This window comes from Corylus avellana, chromosome ca9 (genome assembly GCF_901000735.1).
Source record: "Corylus avellana chromosome ca9, CavTom2PMs-1.0".
NCBI lineage: Eukaryota > Viridiplantae > Streptophyta > Magnoliopsida > Fagales > Betulaceae > Corylus > Corylus avellana.
The window spans coordinates 279,558-298,045 of record NC_081549.1 but is presented as its reverse complement, the minus strand read 5'-3'; the positions used below and the strand labels follow the sequence as shown (position 1 = coordinate 298,045).

Sequence of the window (18,488 nt, the reverse complement as noted above, 5' to 3'; positions counted from 1 at the left end):
GAAAGTCTGATGCTTCTATGGAGTTTTCGTACTCCCGATGGTTTTGTCCATCAGACTGCGCCGCGGCAAGGGTTTTCTCGGGCTGCATTCGCAGATGCTTTCTATCTGCACCTTCTTTGAGGAGTTTATAGTCTGGTTGGATTGGGTTAATCTGTCTAAGTTGCTTAGCTTAATGTGTCTATCCTGTAACTTTCTTATGTTTTAATGAAATTCAGTTTGTTACAAAAAAAAAACTAAAAGAATCTTCAATAAAGAAACTTAGCATTCTGCTTTAATTAGCATTGTCTTTGGTTATCAGTAATCTTTTACCGTCGTAATTAATTAATTAATTAAGGGTTAAGTGATGGGAACGCGCGACCCACCCTATACTTGAGGGCATTGTTTGGATGAAAGACTTTTTCTACTTATTCGGGTAGTCGGGTGGGAAATTAGATCATAAGACTTCACCCTTAATTAAAAGGAAATAAATAAATCCTACTAACTCAACTTATGCGATAAGATTTCAAATATTTGAAATAAACTATAATCCTAATTTTAAATAACCTAATCCCAATGATCATTGGGATTAGGTTATTTAAAATTAGGATTATAGTTTCTATTCAAACTCAACTACTAAACTTATATCATCTTAGTCGTATACCTATCATTCCTCCCCTTAAAAGGACCTTGTCCCCCGAGGTCACATTCAAGCTAATACACATGATCTTACTAAAAATAAAAATAAAAAGTTTAAATAATTCCTATTTATTGGGACGAAGTGTACTTTGCAAGCATTCTTGATGGATGTTACCTCTATAAGTGATGAGGTGGTGTTGCGTTTTATGAGACTAAGATAGGTCTCTAAACAAAAATCTTTGGTACCATGGTTTCTTACTAGATGCTCCATCCACTATTAATTAAAAAGAAAAAAAAAAAAAAAAACATCAATGATGGATGGAGCATGCTAATTCACTTAGCAAAATATACACCAGAATACAAAGAAGCAATTTTCTTTTAACTTTGCTCTAGAAATTCTCTTCGCTACTGAAGATCAACTAAAGAGAGAGAGATAAAATTTGTCGCTATTCGTTAATTTTTTCATCTTCTTTGTACAAAATCTTCCAATTAAATCAAACAATTGTTTATTTACAAGTACATATCTTTAATAAACGTGAGGTTGCGTGTCAAGAGACTTGATCGTATCAAGTTGAATACATAGAAACAATATTATTAATGTGGACAATTGGGAAAAAAAAAATTATATACATATATATATATATATATATATATATATAAAAAAAAAGCTTGGCAGGGATATGACAGAGAATACAGTTTAGTGTACGTATAAATAAAGCTTGATTTAGTAAATGACAAACTTTATTCCAAGACTTGGCTTAATTAATAGAGTTTACAAACCGACATATATAGAGCTTACAAACCGACATAAATAGAGGATTTGGAGTAACACCTTATTTGACGACTCAAACACACACACACACACACACACAACCATTCTTCTCACCTCACAACTTATTTCACACCAAAAAAAAAAAAAGACTTCCAAACAAACACTCAAAGTCTCAAACACACATACTCCCAGTAATCCGAGATGGCATATATATATATATAACCTGAAGTGACTGAAATCTGTAGAGAATAGAGATGGAAGCAGTCAACCTCGATCAATTATACTCTTCAATTTTGAATCCTCCTCCGCATTCTTGAAGTTCCTTTAAGTTGTTCATCAACTTGGGGCATTTCCTGAATTTGACTAATTCCAAAGATGGAAATGTAGTCGACCTAGGCACTCCAATGCTACTTAACTCTGGCAGTTCCAACAGATGCAGTTTCTTCAATGTCTGCAGTTTACCTTCTGCCGGTGCTTCAGGACTAAACAGACTCTCCAATTTATCACACCATTTGATTTCTAGGATTTCTAGATTTTCTGGCACCTGGGATATTGAATGAAAAACAAATCGAAGCAATGGGCAACAATCCAGATATAACTCTTTAAGTTTTTCAAACCCTCCAACTTTCTCCTTCCCAGTGGAGACGACACTCTTCAACTTTGGAAGGTTTGACGCCCTCAGAGTCTCTAGATTTCCCCTCATTTTCACTTCTCTCTCTTCTCCGCCAAAAATGGTCTCCATTTCGGTGCACTTCTCCAGCGTGCAGCCTTTCATTGCCGTCACGCTCGCGCCCTCGTTAATTGCCTTCGCAGCCAAGTCTGACAAGGATTTCATGAACTTGTTGCGAATCAAAGCAATGTACTCTGCTTTTACGATGCCACCCTCGATACCATCAGGAAATCTATCGAATCCAACAATTTCCAGAAACCCTCCATGATCCTCAGGAACAGAAAACTTCTGCAGGTAGATATTTCTCAAGGAAGGGTCAATTCTGTGCCAATCGATATCTCTAGCACCACCTTCCTCCTTAAGAGGGGCGGACACAGAGATGTGAAATTTGTCGAGATTCGCTTGGTCCTTGAGAATTCCAGAAAGTTCGGTAGCACTCATAGATATGCAAGGCCCTTTTTTACAGTGCTTGAGGATGCCGCACTCAACCCAGTTTATCTCCTCCGGCAGGCGACTCATCCTACCCCACTCAACCTTTTCAACACCCGTCATGTCTGGCAGATCAACGTGCTTTAAACGAGTCAATTCTGAGATCTCATAGGGAAATTCTTTGATTCCGATCCCCCACAGATCAAGAACCTCCAAATGGATCAGCGATTTTAGACGTGGCAGCTCCGTTACGCCCGAACACCCTCTTAACTTAAGCTCCCGGAGACTGGTAAGATTTCCAAGGGATGGTATAGAAGTAATCTGTGTCTTCGAAAGATCCAGAACTTCCAGCTTTGTATGTCCATCAAAATTTGGCTTCGATTCTGAGAGTTCACAACCTCCAAGGGAAAGCTGGGTGAGGTTGGTGAGATTGGAGAGGGGATGAGGTAACTTGAGACCCGTCCCTGATAGGTTGAGAAGCTGAAGGCTGTTCATATTCTTCAAGAAGTCAGCAGTATTTCCTTTCAGAAGGTGTGCACCAGATAAATCGAGCTCCTCGAGTTTCGACAGAGATTCCAGAGATGGAAGTTGTTTTAGGTGGGTACAGCTTCTTAGCAAGAGCTGACGGAGGTTGACATGTTTGGAAAGCGACGGCAGGGATTCAATGTTAGTTTCAGAGAGTTGGAGGCGCTGAAGGCGAGTCATGTGATCAAAAGATTGATCTCCTATTTTTGTCAAAGCACTACAACCAGAAAGATTAAGAACTTCGAGGTTATCAAGCTTGGAAAGTGAAGGCAGATTTTCAATATTGGTTTTGGAGAGGTCAAGATGACGGAGGCAACTCAGCTTTTCGAAGGTTTTGTTTTCCAGTTTCACCAACTTAGTGGCACCAGAAAGATCAAGCAACTCAAGATGAGAGAGGCTGGCTAAATTGGAAGGAAAAAGAGGGATGGCAGTTTGAGAGAGATCTAGGATCTTGAGGCTTGCCTTATTTTGCAAGGATTCGTCTGGGATTTCCTTTAGCATCAAAGCACCCGAAAGATCCAGAATTTGGAGGTTGGACAAGCCAACTAGTTTGGGCAGTCTCGCTAAGTGATCACAGCGGCTTAATGCGAGTGTAGTAAGATTTGTAAGTGTGCCGAGGATTGGCAAGCGGGAAATCTTGGTTCGGGAGACGTCAAGCCTTCGGAGATTCTCAAGTGATTTCCAGGCTCTGCCTTCCAATTTTGCCAATTCGGAAGCGCCAGAGAGATCAACAATCTGGAGCTTTGTAAGTTTCCTTATTTTTGGCAGACTTTGCAAGCTTGAGCAGTCGCTTAGGATGAGCCAACGGAGTTCAGTCATGTGGGAGATAGGAGGCAGCTCTTTTATCTGGGGTGCACAGATTTTGAGGCTTCGAAGTTGACTCAATTTCTGGAAAAGATCACCCGGAATATCCTTCAAGGAGGCAGCACCAGATATCTCCAGAACCGTTAATGACTCGAGGTCTTTGATGGGATCAATGTTCTCCAACGGATCACATCCTCTGAGCACGAGCAGACGAAGCTCGCCCATTTCAGACATGCTTTTGGGAAGTGATTTGAATGTAGGATTAAAAATGGCAAGAACCTGGAGTCGCTTCATTGGCTCAAAGAATTTATCCACAACTTCTCTGTAGAGACGTCTTCCATCAATGAGTAGCGTGTATACTTTGTCCCATCTCTCAGGGCTACTGGTCGTTGTTTTTATCATGCCACCCATCTGTGTGATTCTCCTGAACCCCTGCCAATCGCCATCCTCAAGCACGCTAGCCAATCCCAGACTCGATCCATCCCGCCCACCTCGCCAATCGCCTAATTGCTCAAACACATCAGCCCATCGCAGACTCGATGTCGCCCCTTTGTACCAACCGTCTTTCTCGAACACATTATTATCCCATCGCAGATCAGTCGATGGTGGCGCTGCCGCCCCCCCTTCGTTTCCATCCCCAAGACAATCAGGAACTGTAAATGCCAACTCTTCCATGGAAATTGTGTTATCATCATGCATTTTCAGCATCTGGCGATCTACGAGCTTCATCAGAACACTATGTCCGACGTTATATGCCTCCTCCACACGGACCACACCGTCAACGGCACCTACAATATTTCCTTCCAATATCCAGCAAGCTATGAGCTCGTTGTAATGAACTCTGCCAGGTTTCTGAAAGAAGCGCGGGCTATGCCAAGAGCCGTCGGGCTTCTCCAGGCGGGTGGCTGCTTTTTTCAGAGCATCTTCCAATGTCGGACTCCTGGAATCGCACTCCGCAATGCATTTCAATGCTTCTGCTATCACAATGATCGCAGCTGGGAGACCCTTGCTCTTTCTGATAATATCTTTGGCATGTTTTTCAAAATCCGTAATCTGCTTAACCACCTTTTCAGTGACTTTGTCTCGGAAAAGCGCCAAACCCTCTTCATCAGACAAGGGTTTGATCTCGATCACTTTACGCTCTTCATCAGACAAGCGATTGCTTTCTCTGGCACTATCAGTACTCTGGTTAGGCTGCTTTTGATCCTGTTCATCAGACGGGGGTTTGGTGTCGTTGGCCTTTTTCACGATCATCTCCTTGGTCTCGCCTACTTCCTTGCTCATCAGCTCTTTTGATCTTCGGGTGACTAAAACCTTCTTGAACAAAGTTCCCATGTCCACATTCTGTTTACGAAGGGCTTCTATTTCTTTCATGATTATAGCTTCATCCATAGTGTCAGGAACACCATCCAGAATTACGAGAAGAAACTTCTTTTCACCAGGCACTGCAGCTATCTTTGCAGCAAGCTTAGTGGATATCTTGTCTTTCAAGCTATCCAGGCTTTCCTCCTTTGGCTCCTCCTCCGTACTAACAATATCATCCGACGACTTCTGATCAGCAGTGAGAATTAGGGACGTCAACTCACGGTCAATAATCTCATAAAGATACCTGCGAAGAAGATCAGTGTTGCTATAATCTCCTCGCTGATTCAAATGCACCCAAAGGGTCATGTAAGATAGCCCCTCGCTGCCAACACATAATTCACTTATCTTATTTGCAATCCATGTTTTCCCTACTCCAGCATCCCCTGTGAGAAAAATTCTTTTCACTTTTTCATCCTTGAGATGACCAACTATTTCATCTCTCTTTGCATCTCGTGAGGCCATAGGCATAGCTGATATATAACAAAATAATATTGAACGTTATAACTTTTACAAAGATGATCAGAAGAGGATTATTATATAATTAATTTCCCGCGTATATATATATACATATATACCATGCACAAAAAGATATTCTTGTATTAAAATGGATACATACAAAATTACGCAAATTACTGAGATCGAGAAACTATTTGATATAAAGTGGCTTGTAGCCAGTAGGGGTGTCAATGCGGGCGGTTAAAAACCGCCGGTTAATTAACCGCTTAACCATATTAACCGCCTAACCATTATAACAGCCTAACGGTTAGCAGTTATTGGGTTTACTAACCGTAACCGCTAACCGCCTTTTTATATAATATATTTTTATAATTATAATTATAAAAATATTTATACATATAACATAATCACTTGATCATTAAATCACAATTTGAATATTAATATATTATCACTATAATTTAAATGATTATATCACATGATCAATTGATCATTAAATCATTTGATTATATAATAACAAATTATACATATATAATATGACATAACTCATAAGTATATCAATTCATACTAATACAACAATTAAATATCTAGAGACTTATTTTCAATGTATGTTATAAACTTATAAGTCTATATATGTTATAAGTCTATATAAGTCTACATATGTATATGAATAATATAAATGTATAATATCAATACTTAATCATATGATTCAATGACAATTCAAATACTTTATTTAAGACTTCAAGTGAATCATATTATTAATGTACAATGATGATATGATTCGTATAATATCAAATTAAGTAATTAATATTGGATTAAACAATGACCAATGCGTTACTTATAAACACAATTTAAGTATTAATGTATTATCATTATAATTTTAGTAATTTATATATTATCACTATAATTGATATGATTATATCACATGATCAATTGATCACTAAATCATATGATTATATAATAATAAATAATACATATATAATATGACATGACTCATCAGTCATAAGTCTACAAGTTAATCATATGATTCATGTACAATGATAATCACAATTGATTCAATTGAATTAAACAATATATTACTTATAACTACAATTTAATTAAAGCATTATTAGACTAAAAATTAAAAAAAAAGCCCAAAAACGCCCAAAATGCCCAAAATGCTCAAAAAGCAAAAAAAAAGCCCAATTTTAAAAAAGCGGTTATCTATTTTACTAACCGTTAACCGGCGGTTGCGGTTAGTGAAATCTACTAACCGTTAAGGCAGTTACGGTTAGCGGTTATTGCCAATAACCGCTAACCGCAACCGCTTTGACACTCCTAGTAGCTAGGTTTATTGACCAGAGAATATTGTGGTGTAGTACTGCACATGTTTGAATTGAATATGCTTTGACAAGTTTTGACTTTTTGTTAGCAAACTGTAAAGTGGGCCATCCTTTGTTTGTATATAGCATATTTGGACGGAATTACGTATAGATCTAGATCAAAGGTAGCCATGCCATGACCCCTTTGTTTTTCAAATTTTTTTTTTTTTTTTTTTAAAGGGAAAGATCATATACCCCTTAAACTACCATCTAATTGACAATATCTCTCTAAATTTTTAAATTTTAATTACAACAATGTCTTCAAAACTACCAAAAATTGACAATATCCTCCAATAACAAAAATAGTCTTAATAAAATAAAATAAAAAATAAAACAACTTTTTTAAAAAAATTAAAAATTCAGGGTATGAAAATTTTAAAAAAAAAAAATTGATTTTTTTTTTTTTTGAATTTATTGGAGTTTTTTTTTTTTTTGTCTTACTGAACAAAATTTAGGATTACTTTTGTCTTTTTACTAGTTTTGGAGGACATTATCAATTGTTAGGTAGTTTAGAGAGATATTGTCGCAATTAAAAGTTTGAATTATTAATTAGGTGGTAGTTTGAAGGAGGTATGTTGACTTTTCCCCTCCCCTTTTTTTTTATTAAGTTACATATATATATATATATATATATATATATATATATATATATGTGTGTGTGAGAAATCCTTACTCCAACGTAATTTTGAGTCTTTTGACAGGTATACGAAGGAAGCTTTCACAATTTGAGCTACTTTTATTTGGAGGGTCATATTCAAATCAGAGGCAAACTTTCTTTTTAAAGGTGGACAAAACAGAACATGCGGCAGTTACTATACATATATGAGTTTGAGAAACATATTAATATATTGAAATAGAGGTCCTTGAGAGAAATTAAAGAGAGTGATCAGATCGTTAACATGCATGCACATGCGGCAGACAAACATATTAATATATTGTACATTAATAATCAGAAACATTGGCAGCAAATTATAAGGAAATTAAAGCATGCACTTGAGAGAGTTATATATATGAAGCTACTGACAACATTGGCAGGAAAGACAAAACAAAGAGGAAGAAAGATGGTGAACAAAAAACCTGGTACGTTTTCGCTGGACACAGTAGATCGAGAGATTGATGAGAGTGTTTGTTTGTTTGTTTAGTATCTGGCTTGTGGATTGCCCTCCTTCGCCTCTTCTTAATATATATAAGTGTTGATCAGTTTACTGTACGAAATGCTTTACTGCAACTTCCAATACAAGATGCCATGCATGAAATTACCAGCTTACCCGCCTTTTTCTTTTGTCGCAAAAGTTATTGTCGGTGTAATATATTGTGGAGCCTCCAGGCATTTCTTCTTCGTTATTTTGTTACGATAAATGCTATTTAGTATATTGTTATATAAGTGTTATATAAATAAGATGACGGGATAGTACTGAAAATAATTACATTTTGGTTTAATAATGATTTGTAAAAAAAAAAAGAGAAATTAAGGGTTAATTTTAACAGTCACACTATCTTATAGTTATATAGCAGTCATATAACAATCTACTAAATAACTTTTTTTCTTTTTTCTTTTTTAATTTGTTATTAGAATGCATTTGTGTTGTTTTTAGTTAGAGTTTAATTAGGCTTCCTGTTGGTCGGTTTCATACTTTCTCTTTTTGTATAGTCTAATTAATGGTATTGTTTTACGACTATCATATAACATAATGACATAATAATGATTAGCCCTTTTTTTTTTTTTGTAAGTGTCGATTCAATGGTTGATTTTAACCGTCAAATCATCAAATTATATGATCATAGTTTTATAGTTGTCAATTGTTATCGCTCAGTTACAAACTGATGTAGTTATTATTAACTAATGGTCTTGTTAAAGTATTAATTAAATGATTAACTTTATCTCTTCGTATTAATTTAAGTTATTAGAGCCAAAAGACATGATGAGTTCGAATATTAGCTTCGTCAATTCACTTTATTTAAATTAAATATTCTATGTGTTGGGTATCACTTCTTAAAATAAAGTTTGAGTTTATGTATACGTGATTTAACAAGCCTAAATTAAAAAGAAAATATCCGATACGTAAGATAGAATTAAAAAATCAATACTTTGCCAAACGAACCGATATGATTCCAAAAGCAAAAAAGAAAGAAATGTGCTTGTCGTAATGATTAGTACTTATCAATGGTATGGCTTTACAAATTCTTTGCTTTCATCGTCAGTTTCATTTTTTGACTGGATTTATTCTTCAAGCCCCCAAAGTGAAGAAGCTATTATGGAGTATCTAATTAAGGAAGCTATATAAAAGAGACAAACTTACTTCTGAAAAAAGTTAGCCTTCAATTTAACTGAAAGAATCTGCAATAAGATATACTAAAAAGCTATTATGAAGTATGTTCGTGTTTCACAGCTTTGTACTTTTGGAGTTGTAGGGTTGAGTAAAGTTCAAATTCATTAAAAAGAAGAAAAAAGAAAGAATACGCCATTAATGCTTCAACAATACTAGAGCAATCTAAATTTATCATTAAAAAACACTTGTTTCCTTCTAAGTTTAGGTTTCCGTTGGTAAAACCACCGCAGTTAGTTTGCATTGCTAAATTCTAAGCGACATATATAGGAAATGAGTAATGTTAAGAACCATTTTTTTATTCTCCTAAAGCTAATGTGACTTTTAAAATCACCATTAAATTTGATATGAATCATATTTTGAATTTTGATCCAATAGTGAATTTAAAGTCACATCAGTTTTAGGAGAATAAAAAAATGGTCCCTAGCATTTCTCATAGAAAATGGCTGATGTTGTTCTAATCAAATGATGACACATGTTAGCAAGTTGTAAAAGAGTTGTAAAGAGATTTGAGGTCTAGATCGAGCATTCCTTAATTATAATTGATCCCTTGTGTTGCCCGTTCTTATTTCTTTTGTTTGCAATTGCATTCCGTTTTCTTTCTCCTATGTACAAATTTTGGACACATTTGGTACATTGAAATAATAATTACATGAGAATAGGACCGAGTATTACCAAAAAAACAAGAAGCTGAAATGAACTAGCTATTTCTATTCATTCGTTTTATGACAACACATGAATAACCAATTTTTTTTTTTAATTGGGATGGAATCGGATTTTAGCCAAATTTTCTAAAATACCTATAATTTATATAAAATAACAAAAGAATTAATAGCACCCCAACCCCTCCTAATTAGCACTACTTAAACTTGTTAGTTGTTATCTTAATTCTTAAGCCTCAAAATTTATTAAGCCAGCTCTACCCAACTCAGAGTTTTAGTTTAGTAGGGTGGCGGCTCATGGGCAATAAGCATGGATATCTCAAAGAAATATGTTATTATGAAATTATATTGAAATTCAAATTGAAAAACATCCCAAGAGAAATGACAAATTATATCGAATAATTTTTGGGTCGGGAATTGTATATTAAAATTAGCGCATCTTACATACGCAACCTAATTCAAATTTTTGTCCTTTACCCGGAAGAGGGGCTAGGAAAGATCGATCGCCGATGGGTTCTAAGCCTTCGATGCAATTAAGTAAAAAGAAAAAAGAAAGAAAAAGAAATATCCTTTGCGTAAAATAGTATTAGAGAATCATCACTACTTTTTCTAAAGAATTGGAATCACTAAAGACGAAAAGAAAAAGAAAAAGAAACCCAAGAAGAAAGAAATATGCTTGATTGTTAGGATTGGTAATGTTAAAGTATTGATTCATTTATTAAAGTTATCTCTTCTTATAACTTGCAGTGTTGATTTAATATGGTATCAGAGCAAAAGGTCTTGAGTTCAAATTCTGTCTTAATTAGTCATTCATCAACTATTTTATATGAAGAGAGTGTTAAAGTATTGATTAAATGATAAAATTTATCAATTTTTATAAGTTTATCCCTTTAGAATTGAATACATGGTGATTTAACAGGTGACGTATCATGTGAGTTTTCCAAATTCTTTGCTTTCTTCATCAGTTTCATCGATCTCTGGCTGGATTTATATAATTAAGATTACTCGCCTCCATTTTTCTTTGAGTGAATTGAATCATTACTTTGTCCCAAAATCACAAATCTCAATTGTATGAGATAAATCTTGAGAGAGATGGCGGTCAACCATTTCAGCCATAAGCATCCCTTGATCTTTGCAGAGGAGCTCCGAAATGAAGAAGACAAGAAAAAAGTAGTTTGCTCGGGATGTGAGGAACCAATATCGGGTCCAGGCTACAAATGTTCCGAATGCAACTTCTTTCTCAATAAATCATGCATCGAGCTCCCCCGCGAGATACAACACCGCTTGCACCCAAATCACACCCTCATTCTCCAAGCGCCAGAGAAAAAGTATTATTGTGATGCTTGTTGTGAAAATTGCAGTAGATACTTCTTTTATCGATGCGATGGGTGCAATTTCAACCTCGACATTAAATGTGCTTCCCGCTGGAAAATTACTACCAACGATTGTCATCAACACGCATTCATCCCCATCTTGGAGAATATTCAGTTCACTTGCAAAGTCTGCGGTGAGGAAGGCAAGGACATTGCCTACCTATGTACCATCTGTCGGCTCTTAATTCACCACAAATGTGCTCAATTTCAACGCACTATCCATATTAGTGCACATGAACATCTCCTCACTCTCACATATTCTCTCCATGATCAAGACACGGGTTCAAGCAAGGTATTTTGTAGACTTTGCTACAAAAAGGTGAATACAAAGTATGCAATTTACTACTGTAAAAAATGTAGCTACATTGTTCACTTGAATTGTCCAAGTTTTCTTGGACATCGGATCCATAACAAGAGAGGCCTAACCATTACCAGGAGGAGCAAAACGCATCATTTAGCTGATTTGGTCAAAACAGTACAGGACGAAACAGCTCAGTCTCAGAAGATGATCAAACATTTTAGTCATGATCAACATAACTTAATCCTTAGTGAAGAGAAGAAGCTTGAGGATGATAAGCTTTGTGAGGGGTGTATGCAATTAATCTCAGTCCCATTTTACAGCTGTTTGAGATGCAACTTCTTTCTTCATGAAAGATGTGCTAAATTAGCCACAAGGATTGAGAGACACCCACTTCATGAACACCCGCTCACCCTCCTCCCATATGAGGATGTCTTTTATTGCGATGCTTGTAACCATCTTCGTCATGGCTTCGTCTACATATGTAATGAGTGTCCTAATTACAGCCTTGACATTCAATGTTGTTCAATCCCAGAGATCTTTAATCATGAAGGTCACCAACACCCGCTCTACCTTGCCATAAGTTCTGAAGAAAAATGCTATGCTTGTGATAGTGAGTATAGATCCCCATGTGTATTTGTGTGCATTGAATGCGAGTTTGCCTTGGGTTTTGAATGTGCAACGCTTCCACTCGTAGCTCAGCATGCATACGATACACATCTCCTCAAACTCACTTGTACTGCTGAAGATTGTTTCAAAGAATATTATTGCTTGATTTGTGAAGGAAAAAGAGAACCTAACCAATGGTTCTATTATTGTACAGCGTGCGACTTTCCTGCTCATCCTGAATGTGTATTGGGAAAATATCCATATATCAAATTTGGAAGAGCTCTGCTAAATACAGATCATAAGCATCCTATAGCTTTTGTTCAAAAGACCGAGCACTCCCCTCCGTGTGATGCATGCCGCAAGCATTTCAATGGCATAGCTGTTGAATGTACTGAATGCAAATTTATTGGCCACATGACATGTTATGCTAGAGATCGAGTTGAGGAAACAAGCACAAGTACGCCTAGAAACGTCCGCGATATTTTGTACTCCACGAATAGCAGGAATCCGTACGCCCGCGCACGCATTAATCCTAGGAATGTGTACTCTAGATATTCTAGATATTAATATTTATTTTAACTCTCTACTTTAATTAAATTTTATTTTTATTGTTTTTGATTCTTTCCTTTTCTTCTCCATCTCTCGTCTCTCTCTCTCACAACAAAACCATCAGCTTTCCCCATCTCTCGCCTCTCACTCTCAGCAAAACCATGTTGCAATGGAGACGAAGTGGGTAGAGGCAAGTGTGGTGGAAGTAGCGGAAGAGGAAGGGGGAGATGAGTTTGAGGGACTTGGGGTTGGAGGAGTAGATCGAGGCCGTAGGGGAAGATGAGGAAGATTTAAAAGAAATGTTGAGAATCTATCTTGATCTTTGCAGAATTGCAGGAGCTGAAATATTTGTTGAAGAGTTTTTGTTTTTGTGTTTGGGTGTTTATAAATTGCTTATTCATCGAAAAAAGTGAGGAGGGTGAGCCATTGGGTTGCGCTAGCTCTCCATGAGGAACCAAGCCTCATTGGATAATTTACTTCACCTATCTTAATTAAGAAATTTATTTTTAACACATTGTATACATTTGATTCTTACTAGAGTAATGTCGAAAACTATGTTATTAATTAGTTATTTTATGTTGCCGATAAAATCCATCATGGATCCCACTAAAGCAAGCCCACTCAAATAAATCACTACGTGGATAATAACTACATCCATTAGAATCTCCTATAAAGTGGGATATACATCCAGATATTCATGATACTCTAGGTTAAAACGTGAAACAGCTATAAAAATATTATAAAAGAGAGAACAAAGCACCATGTAAAATGGCACTATAGGTCTCTCAGAAATCTTAGCTTATTTCTTAAATTCACTCAAAACATCATATGCTAACTTAAGCTCAGAATGTTTTCAGTTCTCTCAAGGATGGGCAGATCCAGTGATGATTTCTCTATTTTAATTTGCAAATAGCTAATTGCCTATCAGGACAAACCAAATACTTGAGTCTGTTTCTATGTCAATGTGCTAATGATTTTATAAATGATTACTTTACATAGTCATTTTTATTTGCCCTCAATAAGCCCCTAAAGAAAAGAGGAGCTACTCACCTCCAATTCCAATTGAATTAGCTCTCATTTTCTCTGATTTGTGACTTAGATTTTGTCACATCAACTAAATGAAATTTAAGGACCCAAACCATTGAAAAACAGTTTAATCCAACCACATTGAATCCCCTCAACCTTAAGCCACATCACTCTTCGACCTCCATGCCTAACCTCAACCATGCACCATTGTCGTCGAAGTCACTAGCACCACTACCGTCGTTGACCATTGAGGTGATAGATGAGGAGCTAATGTCACTAGAAACCACCCAAATCTCGTCTCCCACTCCATAGAGAGAATGCATGACCAGCATCTATAATATTGTGACATGTGTCCCTATAAAGAAAAATATAAAGTATAAAAAAAGGGTGGTCATATTTTCTCTTTCTCTTTTTGTTTTTTGTCTTTTTTGTTTTTTGTTTTTTTTTTTTGTTTTTCCTTATTTATATTTTTATATTTTATTTTTATCATAAGGACACATGTCACAATATTATTGGTAACGGCATCGGCATGACGTATTGATGAATTATATCAAATTTTCAAACAGAATATGCGTCCAACGACTTATTTGTGTTTTTTCTTACCTCCAAAAGTTTCTCATCACCTTTTACATCTTAAGTAGCTATTTGCAATTTAGTAAAATTATAGAGATTGATTTTATATTTTTCAAAAAAAAAAAAAGAAAAAAAATTACAATACATGAAATGATGAATACCATATGGCTTTTGTTCCAAGGGCTAAGCATCTCCATAATGTGATGCCTGTGGGAACACTCAAAATGACATAAACCTAGAATGAACTCCATCTATGCAATTCCATTTTCCATCGCTGCATATTGCAGTCTCCAATTTTCTGGATAATGTTGTGGATTGATGCGTATAATTGGCCGTATTAATTGAATGATTAAATTTATTATTTTCTATCAATTTAATATTTTGAAATAAGTGATAATTTAACATAATATTATAGCTAAATGTCATGAGTTCGAATCTTGCCTCAATTAATTTATTAATCACCTATAATTTTAATTAAATATTTCAAATATTTGGTCTCACTTATTAAAATGAAGTTTAAACCTACACAACTAAAATGCCAAATGTTGGGCTCTATAATAAGTATAGCATACTTTGCTATTGTTTATCGTGTACGTAAGGGAGAGACCGCATTTTTTCAGAATTTTTTTACTTAGGACATTCTTGCCGGCACATCTAACAAGTCTTCGTGCTCATCATTGCTACCTTTTTTCACAAGCGCTCTAGACATGAGTTCGGTTGCGTGACAATTGCATCACTAATTAGTAATTATACCCTTAAACTCTTTGTTTTTTTTTTCTTTTTTTAACATATATAGTATAGATTGAATTGTTATTAGGGTAATTTTGAAAGCTATATGTCATTAGTAAGCTATTGTAGAATCTCAATTTGGTAAGCTATCCGGCCTATCCCCCATAATCATCAGGTACTTGAGTTTGTTTATGTTTCACAGATTTTAGAAATCATTCCTTTACATCTCTCCCCTTCTATTGGTTTCCAATGGGCCACCAAAGAATGAGGAATCCTAAATTCTAAAGTAGGCTTGGACCCCAAGCGTGACATGGGCTTGCAAATCCAGAGGCAGAGTCGGGCCTATCACTGAGTGTGACTTGTGAGTGCAGGTTAGCAACCCCGCCCAATAATTTTTCAGATTCTTGAGTGTGAAAAGGAAGAGGGGTGTTGTTGTCGAGGTCTTGAACAAGAAACAAAACAAAGCGCATCACACCGTTGATATCCAATCAAGTGGTTTTGGTAATCCTTCAATTGCCATAGGGAGGATAAATAAACAGAGAAACAGAGAGAGAGAGAGAAAGAGGAAGAAGCGTCCGCAAAGGTTGAGCGGAGCAGACAGAGAAAGAAAGGTCCTACCCGCAAAACCCATATCAGCAACAGCTTCTCTGAGCGCAGAGAAAGTAATTTTTCATACAGATGGAGAGAATTTGAGAGAGAGAACGACCTCAGATTCTTTTGTTTGGAGAAATTTTCTTGTCTCTCTGGGGAAAATCTCATGCTTTGTGGTATATTTGACTCCCTGGCATGAATTTATCTGACTGTAAGACTCCTCCCCCTTATCTATTCGCCGTTTCTTTGTAACAAAATTCTCTTTGTTTGTGGGATAGTTATTTAAGCAGATAATTCTTTGAATTGCAGATTAATTTGAGAAGGGTTTTTGTTTGGTTTCTTTGTTGGAGTCGTAGATCTTGAGGTTAGAGACCGTCTCCTTCCACCTCAAAACTTTATCTTTATCTTTTTTAACATACGAGAAAGCCAAATTGGGTTTTCTGAAGGCTCTGTCTAATCCTTTCATTTTCCTTCTCACTTGATTCATTAAATTTTAACTTATTTCATTGATCTTTGCTTTTGGTTTCTGGAGAAAACCCAAGTGGGTGTCTCCGAAATTCTTCCTTTTTTTTGTGTTTCTTTGTTTCTGGGATTTCTGAGTTGACAAGGAAAACTCTTTTTCTATTGTTTTTCATGGTAGATATGGAAACAGAGGAGATGAATCAGAGTGTGTGTAAACCCTCAGAGCCTGAGCTTTTCTTACAGTGGGGAAATAGAAAGCGAGTCAGATGTGTGAGAGTCAAAGATCCTGAAATCTCGGCCAGATTCAATGGTGGAATCCGAAGGAAAATCACGTATAGGTTTGCTTCTGAGAAAGAGAGCTCCCATCATCCATCCAATCGCCTCCCCAGGTGAGCAAATTTGTGATGTTTGGATGCTGAGAGAACAAAGGAAAAGAAAACCAAGGTCTTTTTTTTTTTTTTTTCTCAGCTACCAAACAGCGGATAAAGAATTATATTCCGGGAAAAATGAGGAGTTGACAAAATGGAGTTTTGTGGGAATGTTTGGTTACAGGAGTTCGGAGTTGGCTTCACTGCGGAAATCGGCGTCGCCGGAGAAGGAAGAAAGGTATTATAGCACGAGAGGATCGGTGGTTATGGAAGAGAATGGGAAGGTATCGGTGGATGTGAGTAATAATGGGATTGGGGAAGAGAGAGGGTTGGCTTGGCCAAAGCTGTATATCACTTTGTCAAGCAAAGAGAAAGAGGAGGACTTCATGGCTATGAAGGGCTGTAAGCCTTCCCAGAGGCCTAAGAAGAGGGCCAAGCTCATCCAAAGAAGCTTGCTTGTAAGTCTTTTGGTTGTGCCCATAATCATATAGTAATTGGAAAGAGAAAATGATGAACTTATTTTTCTTCTTCTTTGTGATTCACTGATTTGGGTTTAGTTTTATCTGGTTTTTTCTGATTTAGATTTTGTTATGATTTTTGTACATTTTTGTTTTGTTTGACTGGGTACCAGTTGGTGAGTCCTGGGGCATGGCTGACTGATATGTGCCAAGAGAGATATGAGGTTAGAGAGAAGAAGAGTTCTAATAAGAAGGTACTTGGTTGGTCTACCTTTGAGACTTTGATCTGTAATTTCTAATCCCCCTTCTCTCTATCTCATTCATTTTTGGCTTTTGACATGAAAGCTGGTTGTTGGGAATATGATTAATGGGTTTTCTTTTTGGGGGGAATTTGATGCAGAGACCAAGAGGATTGAAGGCCATGGGGAGTATGGAAAGCGATTCAGAATGAAAGGTCAAAGGTGCATGCTTTAAAAGAGGGAGGAGGCCCTTTGCTTTGAATTTTTTTGGGAATTCTTTTGGAGGTGAATGGTGTGGCTTTCTTTTAGAGCCTGCGCCTAAGCCTGAGCCTGGAGTTGAAGGGGTAGAAATAGTCAGCATGTCAGCTTGTCATGGTTTTTGTATACACAAGTTAATTCCGATCTATAATTAGAATATCACTTTGCTATTTATTTATTATTCACCTTCTTCTTCTTCTTCTTCTTCTTTAGTCTTTCTTTCATATCTACTTTTGATTGGATCTCCCCCCTCGTTATTGCTATTTGTGATGGGATCTCAATACTAGTTGGGAAACCAAGAGCTTAATTCTGTGTTTGATTGTAATAAATAATAATAATAATAGTTATGGTTATGACAAACTCATTAGTGGCATATACCGGTACAAATCTGATCTCACTTTTTCTTGGTCAAGCTAATTGAGTAAAAATAAATAAATAAAGAAAAAATCATGCAATGTGATTCTCTTTATTATTAGGATACTGCGTATATATTTTACATCAAACCGCCGTACTATTTTTACATCGAACAGTTTTTTAACCATAAAAATAGTAATATTCAACTCTTTGACCGTATCCAGTTTACCATAAGTGACAGCAAGAGAAAGGTCATAATGCATATAAGGAAAATATGTATTTGAAATGGAGATGATTTAAAATTTTGTTTTCACATCTATCTCAAATGGCGAAGCAAAATATATATATATATATATATCACTGAATTTGTTAAAAAAAAAAAAAGAAGAAATCATACCCTCGGCTGATGAGTGATGAAAAATGAGTCTTTGGAAAGTATTGAGAATGACATGACCAGATAACTTAATATTGAAGCCAAGGCTATCCGTATTTTTCACATGGAGGCTATTCATACAACAATGATGAAATCCAACAGAACCGGCTACTACATATCCCATCTACTTTCTATGATGATGGTTGGCCAACTTAAATTCTCTCTTTCCACCAATATATTTGACC

The 18,488-nt window shown here is 36.1% G+C and overlaps 3 protein-coding genes across 4 annotated transcripts; 2 read left to right on the top strand and 1 right to left on the bottom strand.

The window, feature by feature from the left end:
• Window positions 1-1,661: 1,661 nt before the first annotated feature.
• Window positions 1,662-8,128, bottom strand: LOC132191565 (putative disease resistance protein At4g19050). Its single transcript, XM_059606658.1, has 2 exons — window positions 8,072-8,128; window positions 1,662-5,650 (listed from the first exon to the last, which is right to left on the bottom strand). The coding sequence occupies exon 2, from the start codon at window positions 5,646-5,648 to the stop codon at window positions 1,662-1,664; it is 3,987 nt and encodes a 1,328-aa protein (XP_059462641.1). The 5' UTR covers window positions 5,649-5,650; window positions 8,072-8,128.
• Window positions 8,129-11,075: 2,947 nt separating this feature from the next.
• On the top strand, window positions 11,076-12,830 carry LOC132191564 (uncharacterized). Its single transcript, XM_059606657.1, has one exon. It carries the CDS (start codon window positions 11,076-11,078, stop codon window positions 12,828-12,830), a length of 1,755 nt encoding a protein of 584 aa, XP_059462640.1.
• A 2,836-nt stretch (window positions 12,831-15,666) lies between these two features.
• On the top strand, window positions 15,667-17,711 carry LOC132191990 (uncharacterized). 2 transcript variants are annotated; one of them, XM_059607159.1, is made up of 6 exons: window positions 15,669-15,942; window positions 16,041-16,095; window positions 16,372-16,582; window positions 16,746-17,019; window positions 17,193-17,273; window positions 17,420-17,711. In XM_059607159.1, exons 3-6 carry the CDS (start codon window positions 16,374-16,376, stop codon window positions 17,468-17,470), a joined length of 615 nt encoding a protein of 204 aa, XP_059463142.1. In that variant the 5' UTR covers window positions 15,669-15,942; window positions 16,041-16,095; window positions 16,372-16,373; the 3' UTR covers window positions 17,471-17,711. The 2 variants fall into 2 exon arrangements, with proteins under 2 accessions (XP_059463141.1, XP_059463142.1); XM_059607158.1 differs by lacking the exon at window positions 16,041-16,095 and having other exon boundaries at window positions 15,667-15,942.
• The last annotated feature ends 777 nt before the right edge of the window (window positions 17,712-18,488 follow it).

Excerpts from the sequence above, each read along its gene's own strand:
- LOC132191564 (XM_059606657.1), top strand. The coding sequence starts at position 11,076 with ATGGCGGTCAACCATTTCAGCCATAAGCATCCCTTGATCTTTGCAGAG.
- LOC132191990 (XM_059607158.1), top strand. Across the intron at positions 17,020-17,192 it reads TCATCCAAAGAAGCTTGCTT|TTGGTGAGTCCTGGGGCATG; the intron begins GTAAGTCTTTTG and ends ACTGGGTACCAG. Across the intron at positions 17,274-17,419 it reads AGAAGAGTTCTAATAAGAAG|AGACCAAGAGGATTGAAGGC; the intron begins GTACTTGGTTGG and ends AATTTGATGCAG.
- LOC132191565 (XM_059606658.1), bottom strand. The coding sequence starts at position 5,648 with ATGCCTATGGCCTCACGAGATGCAAAGAGAGATGAAATAGTTGGTCAT.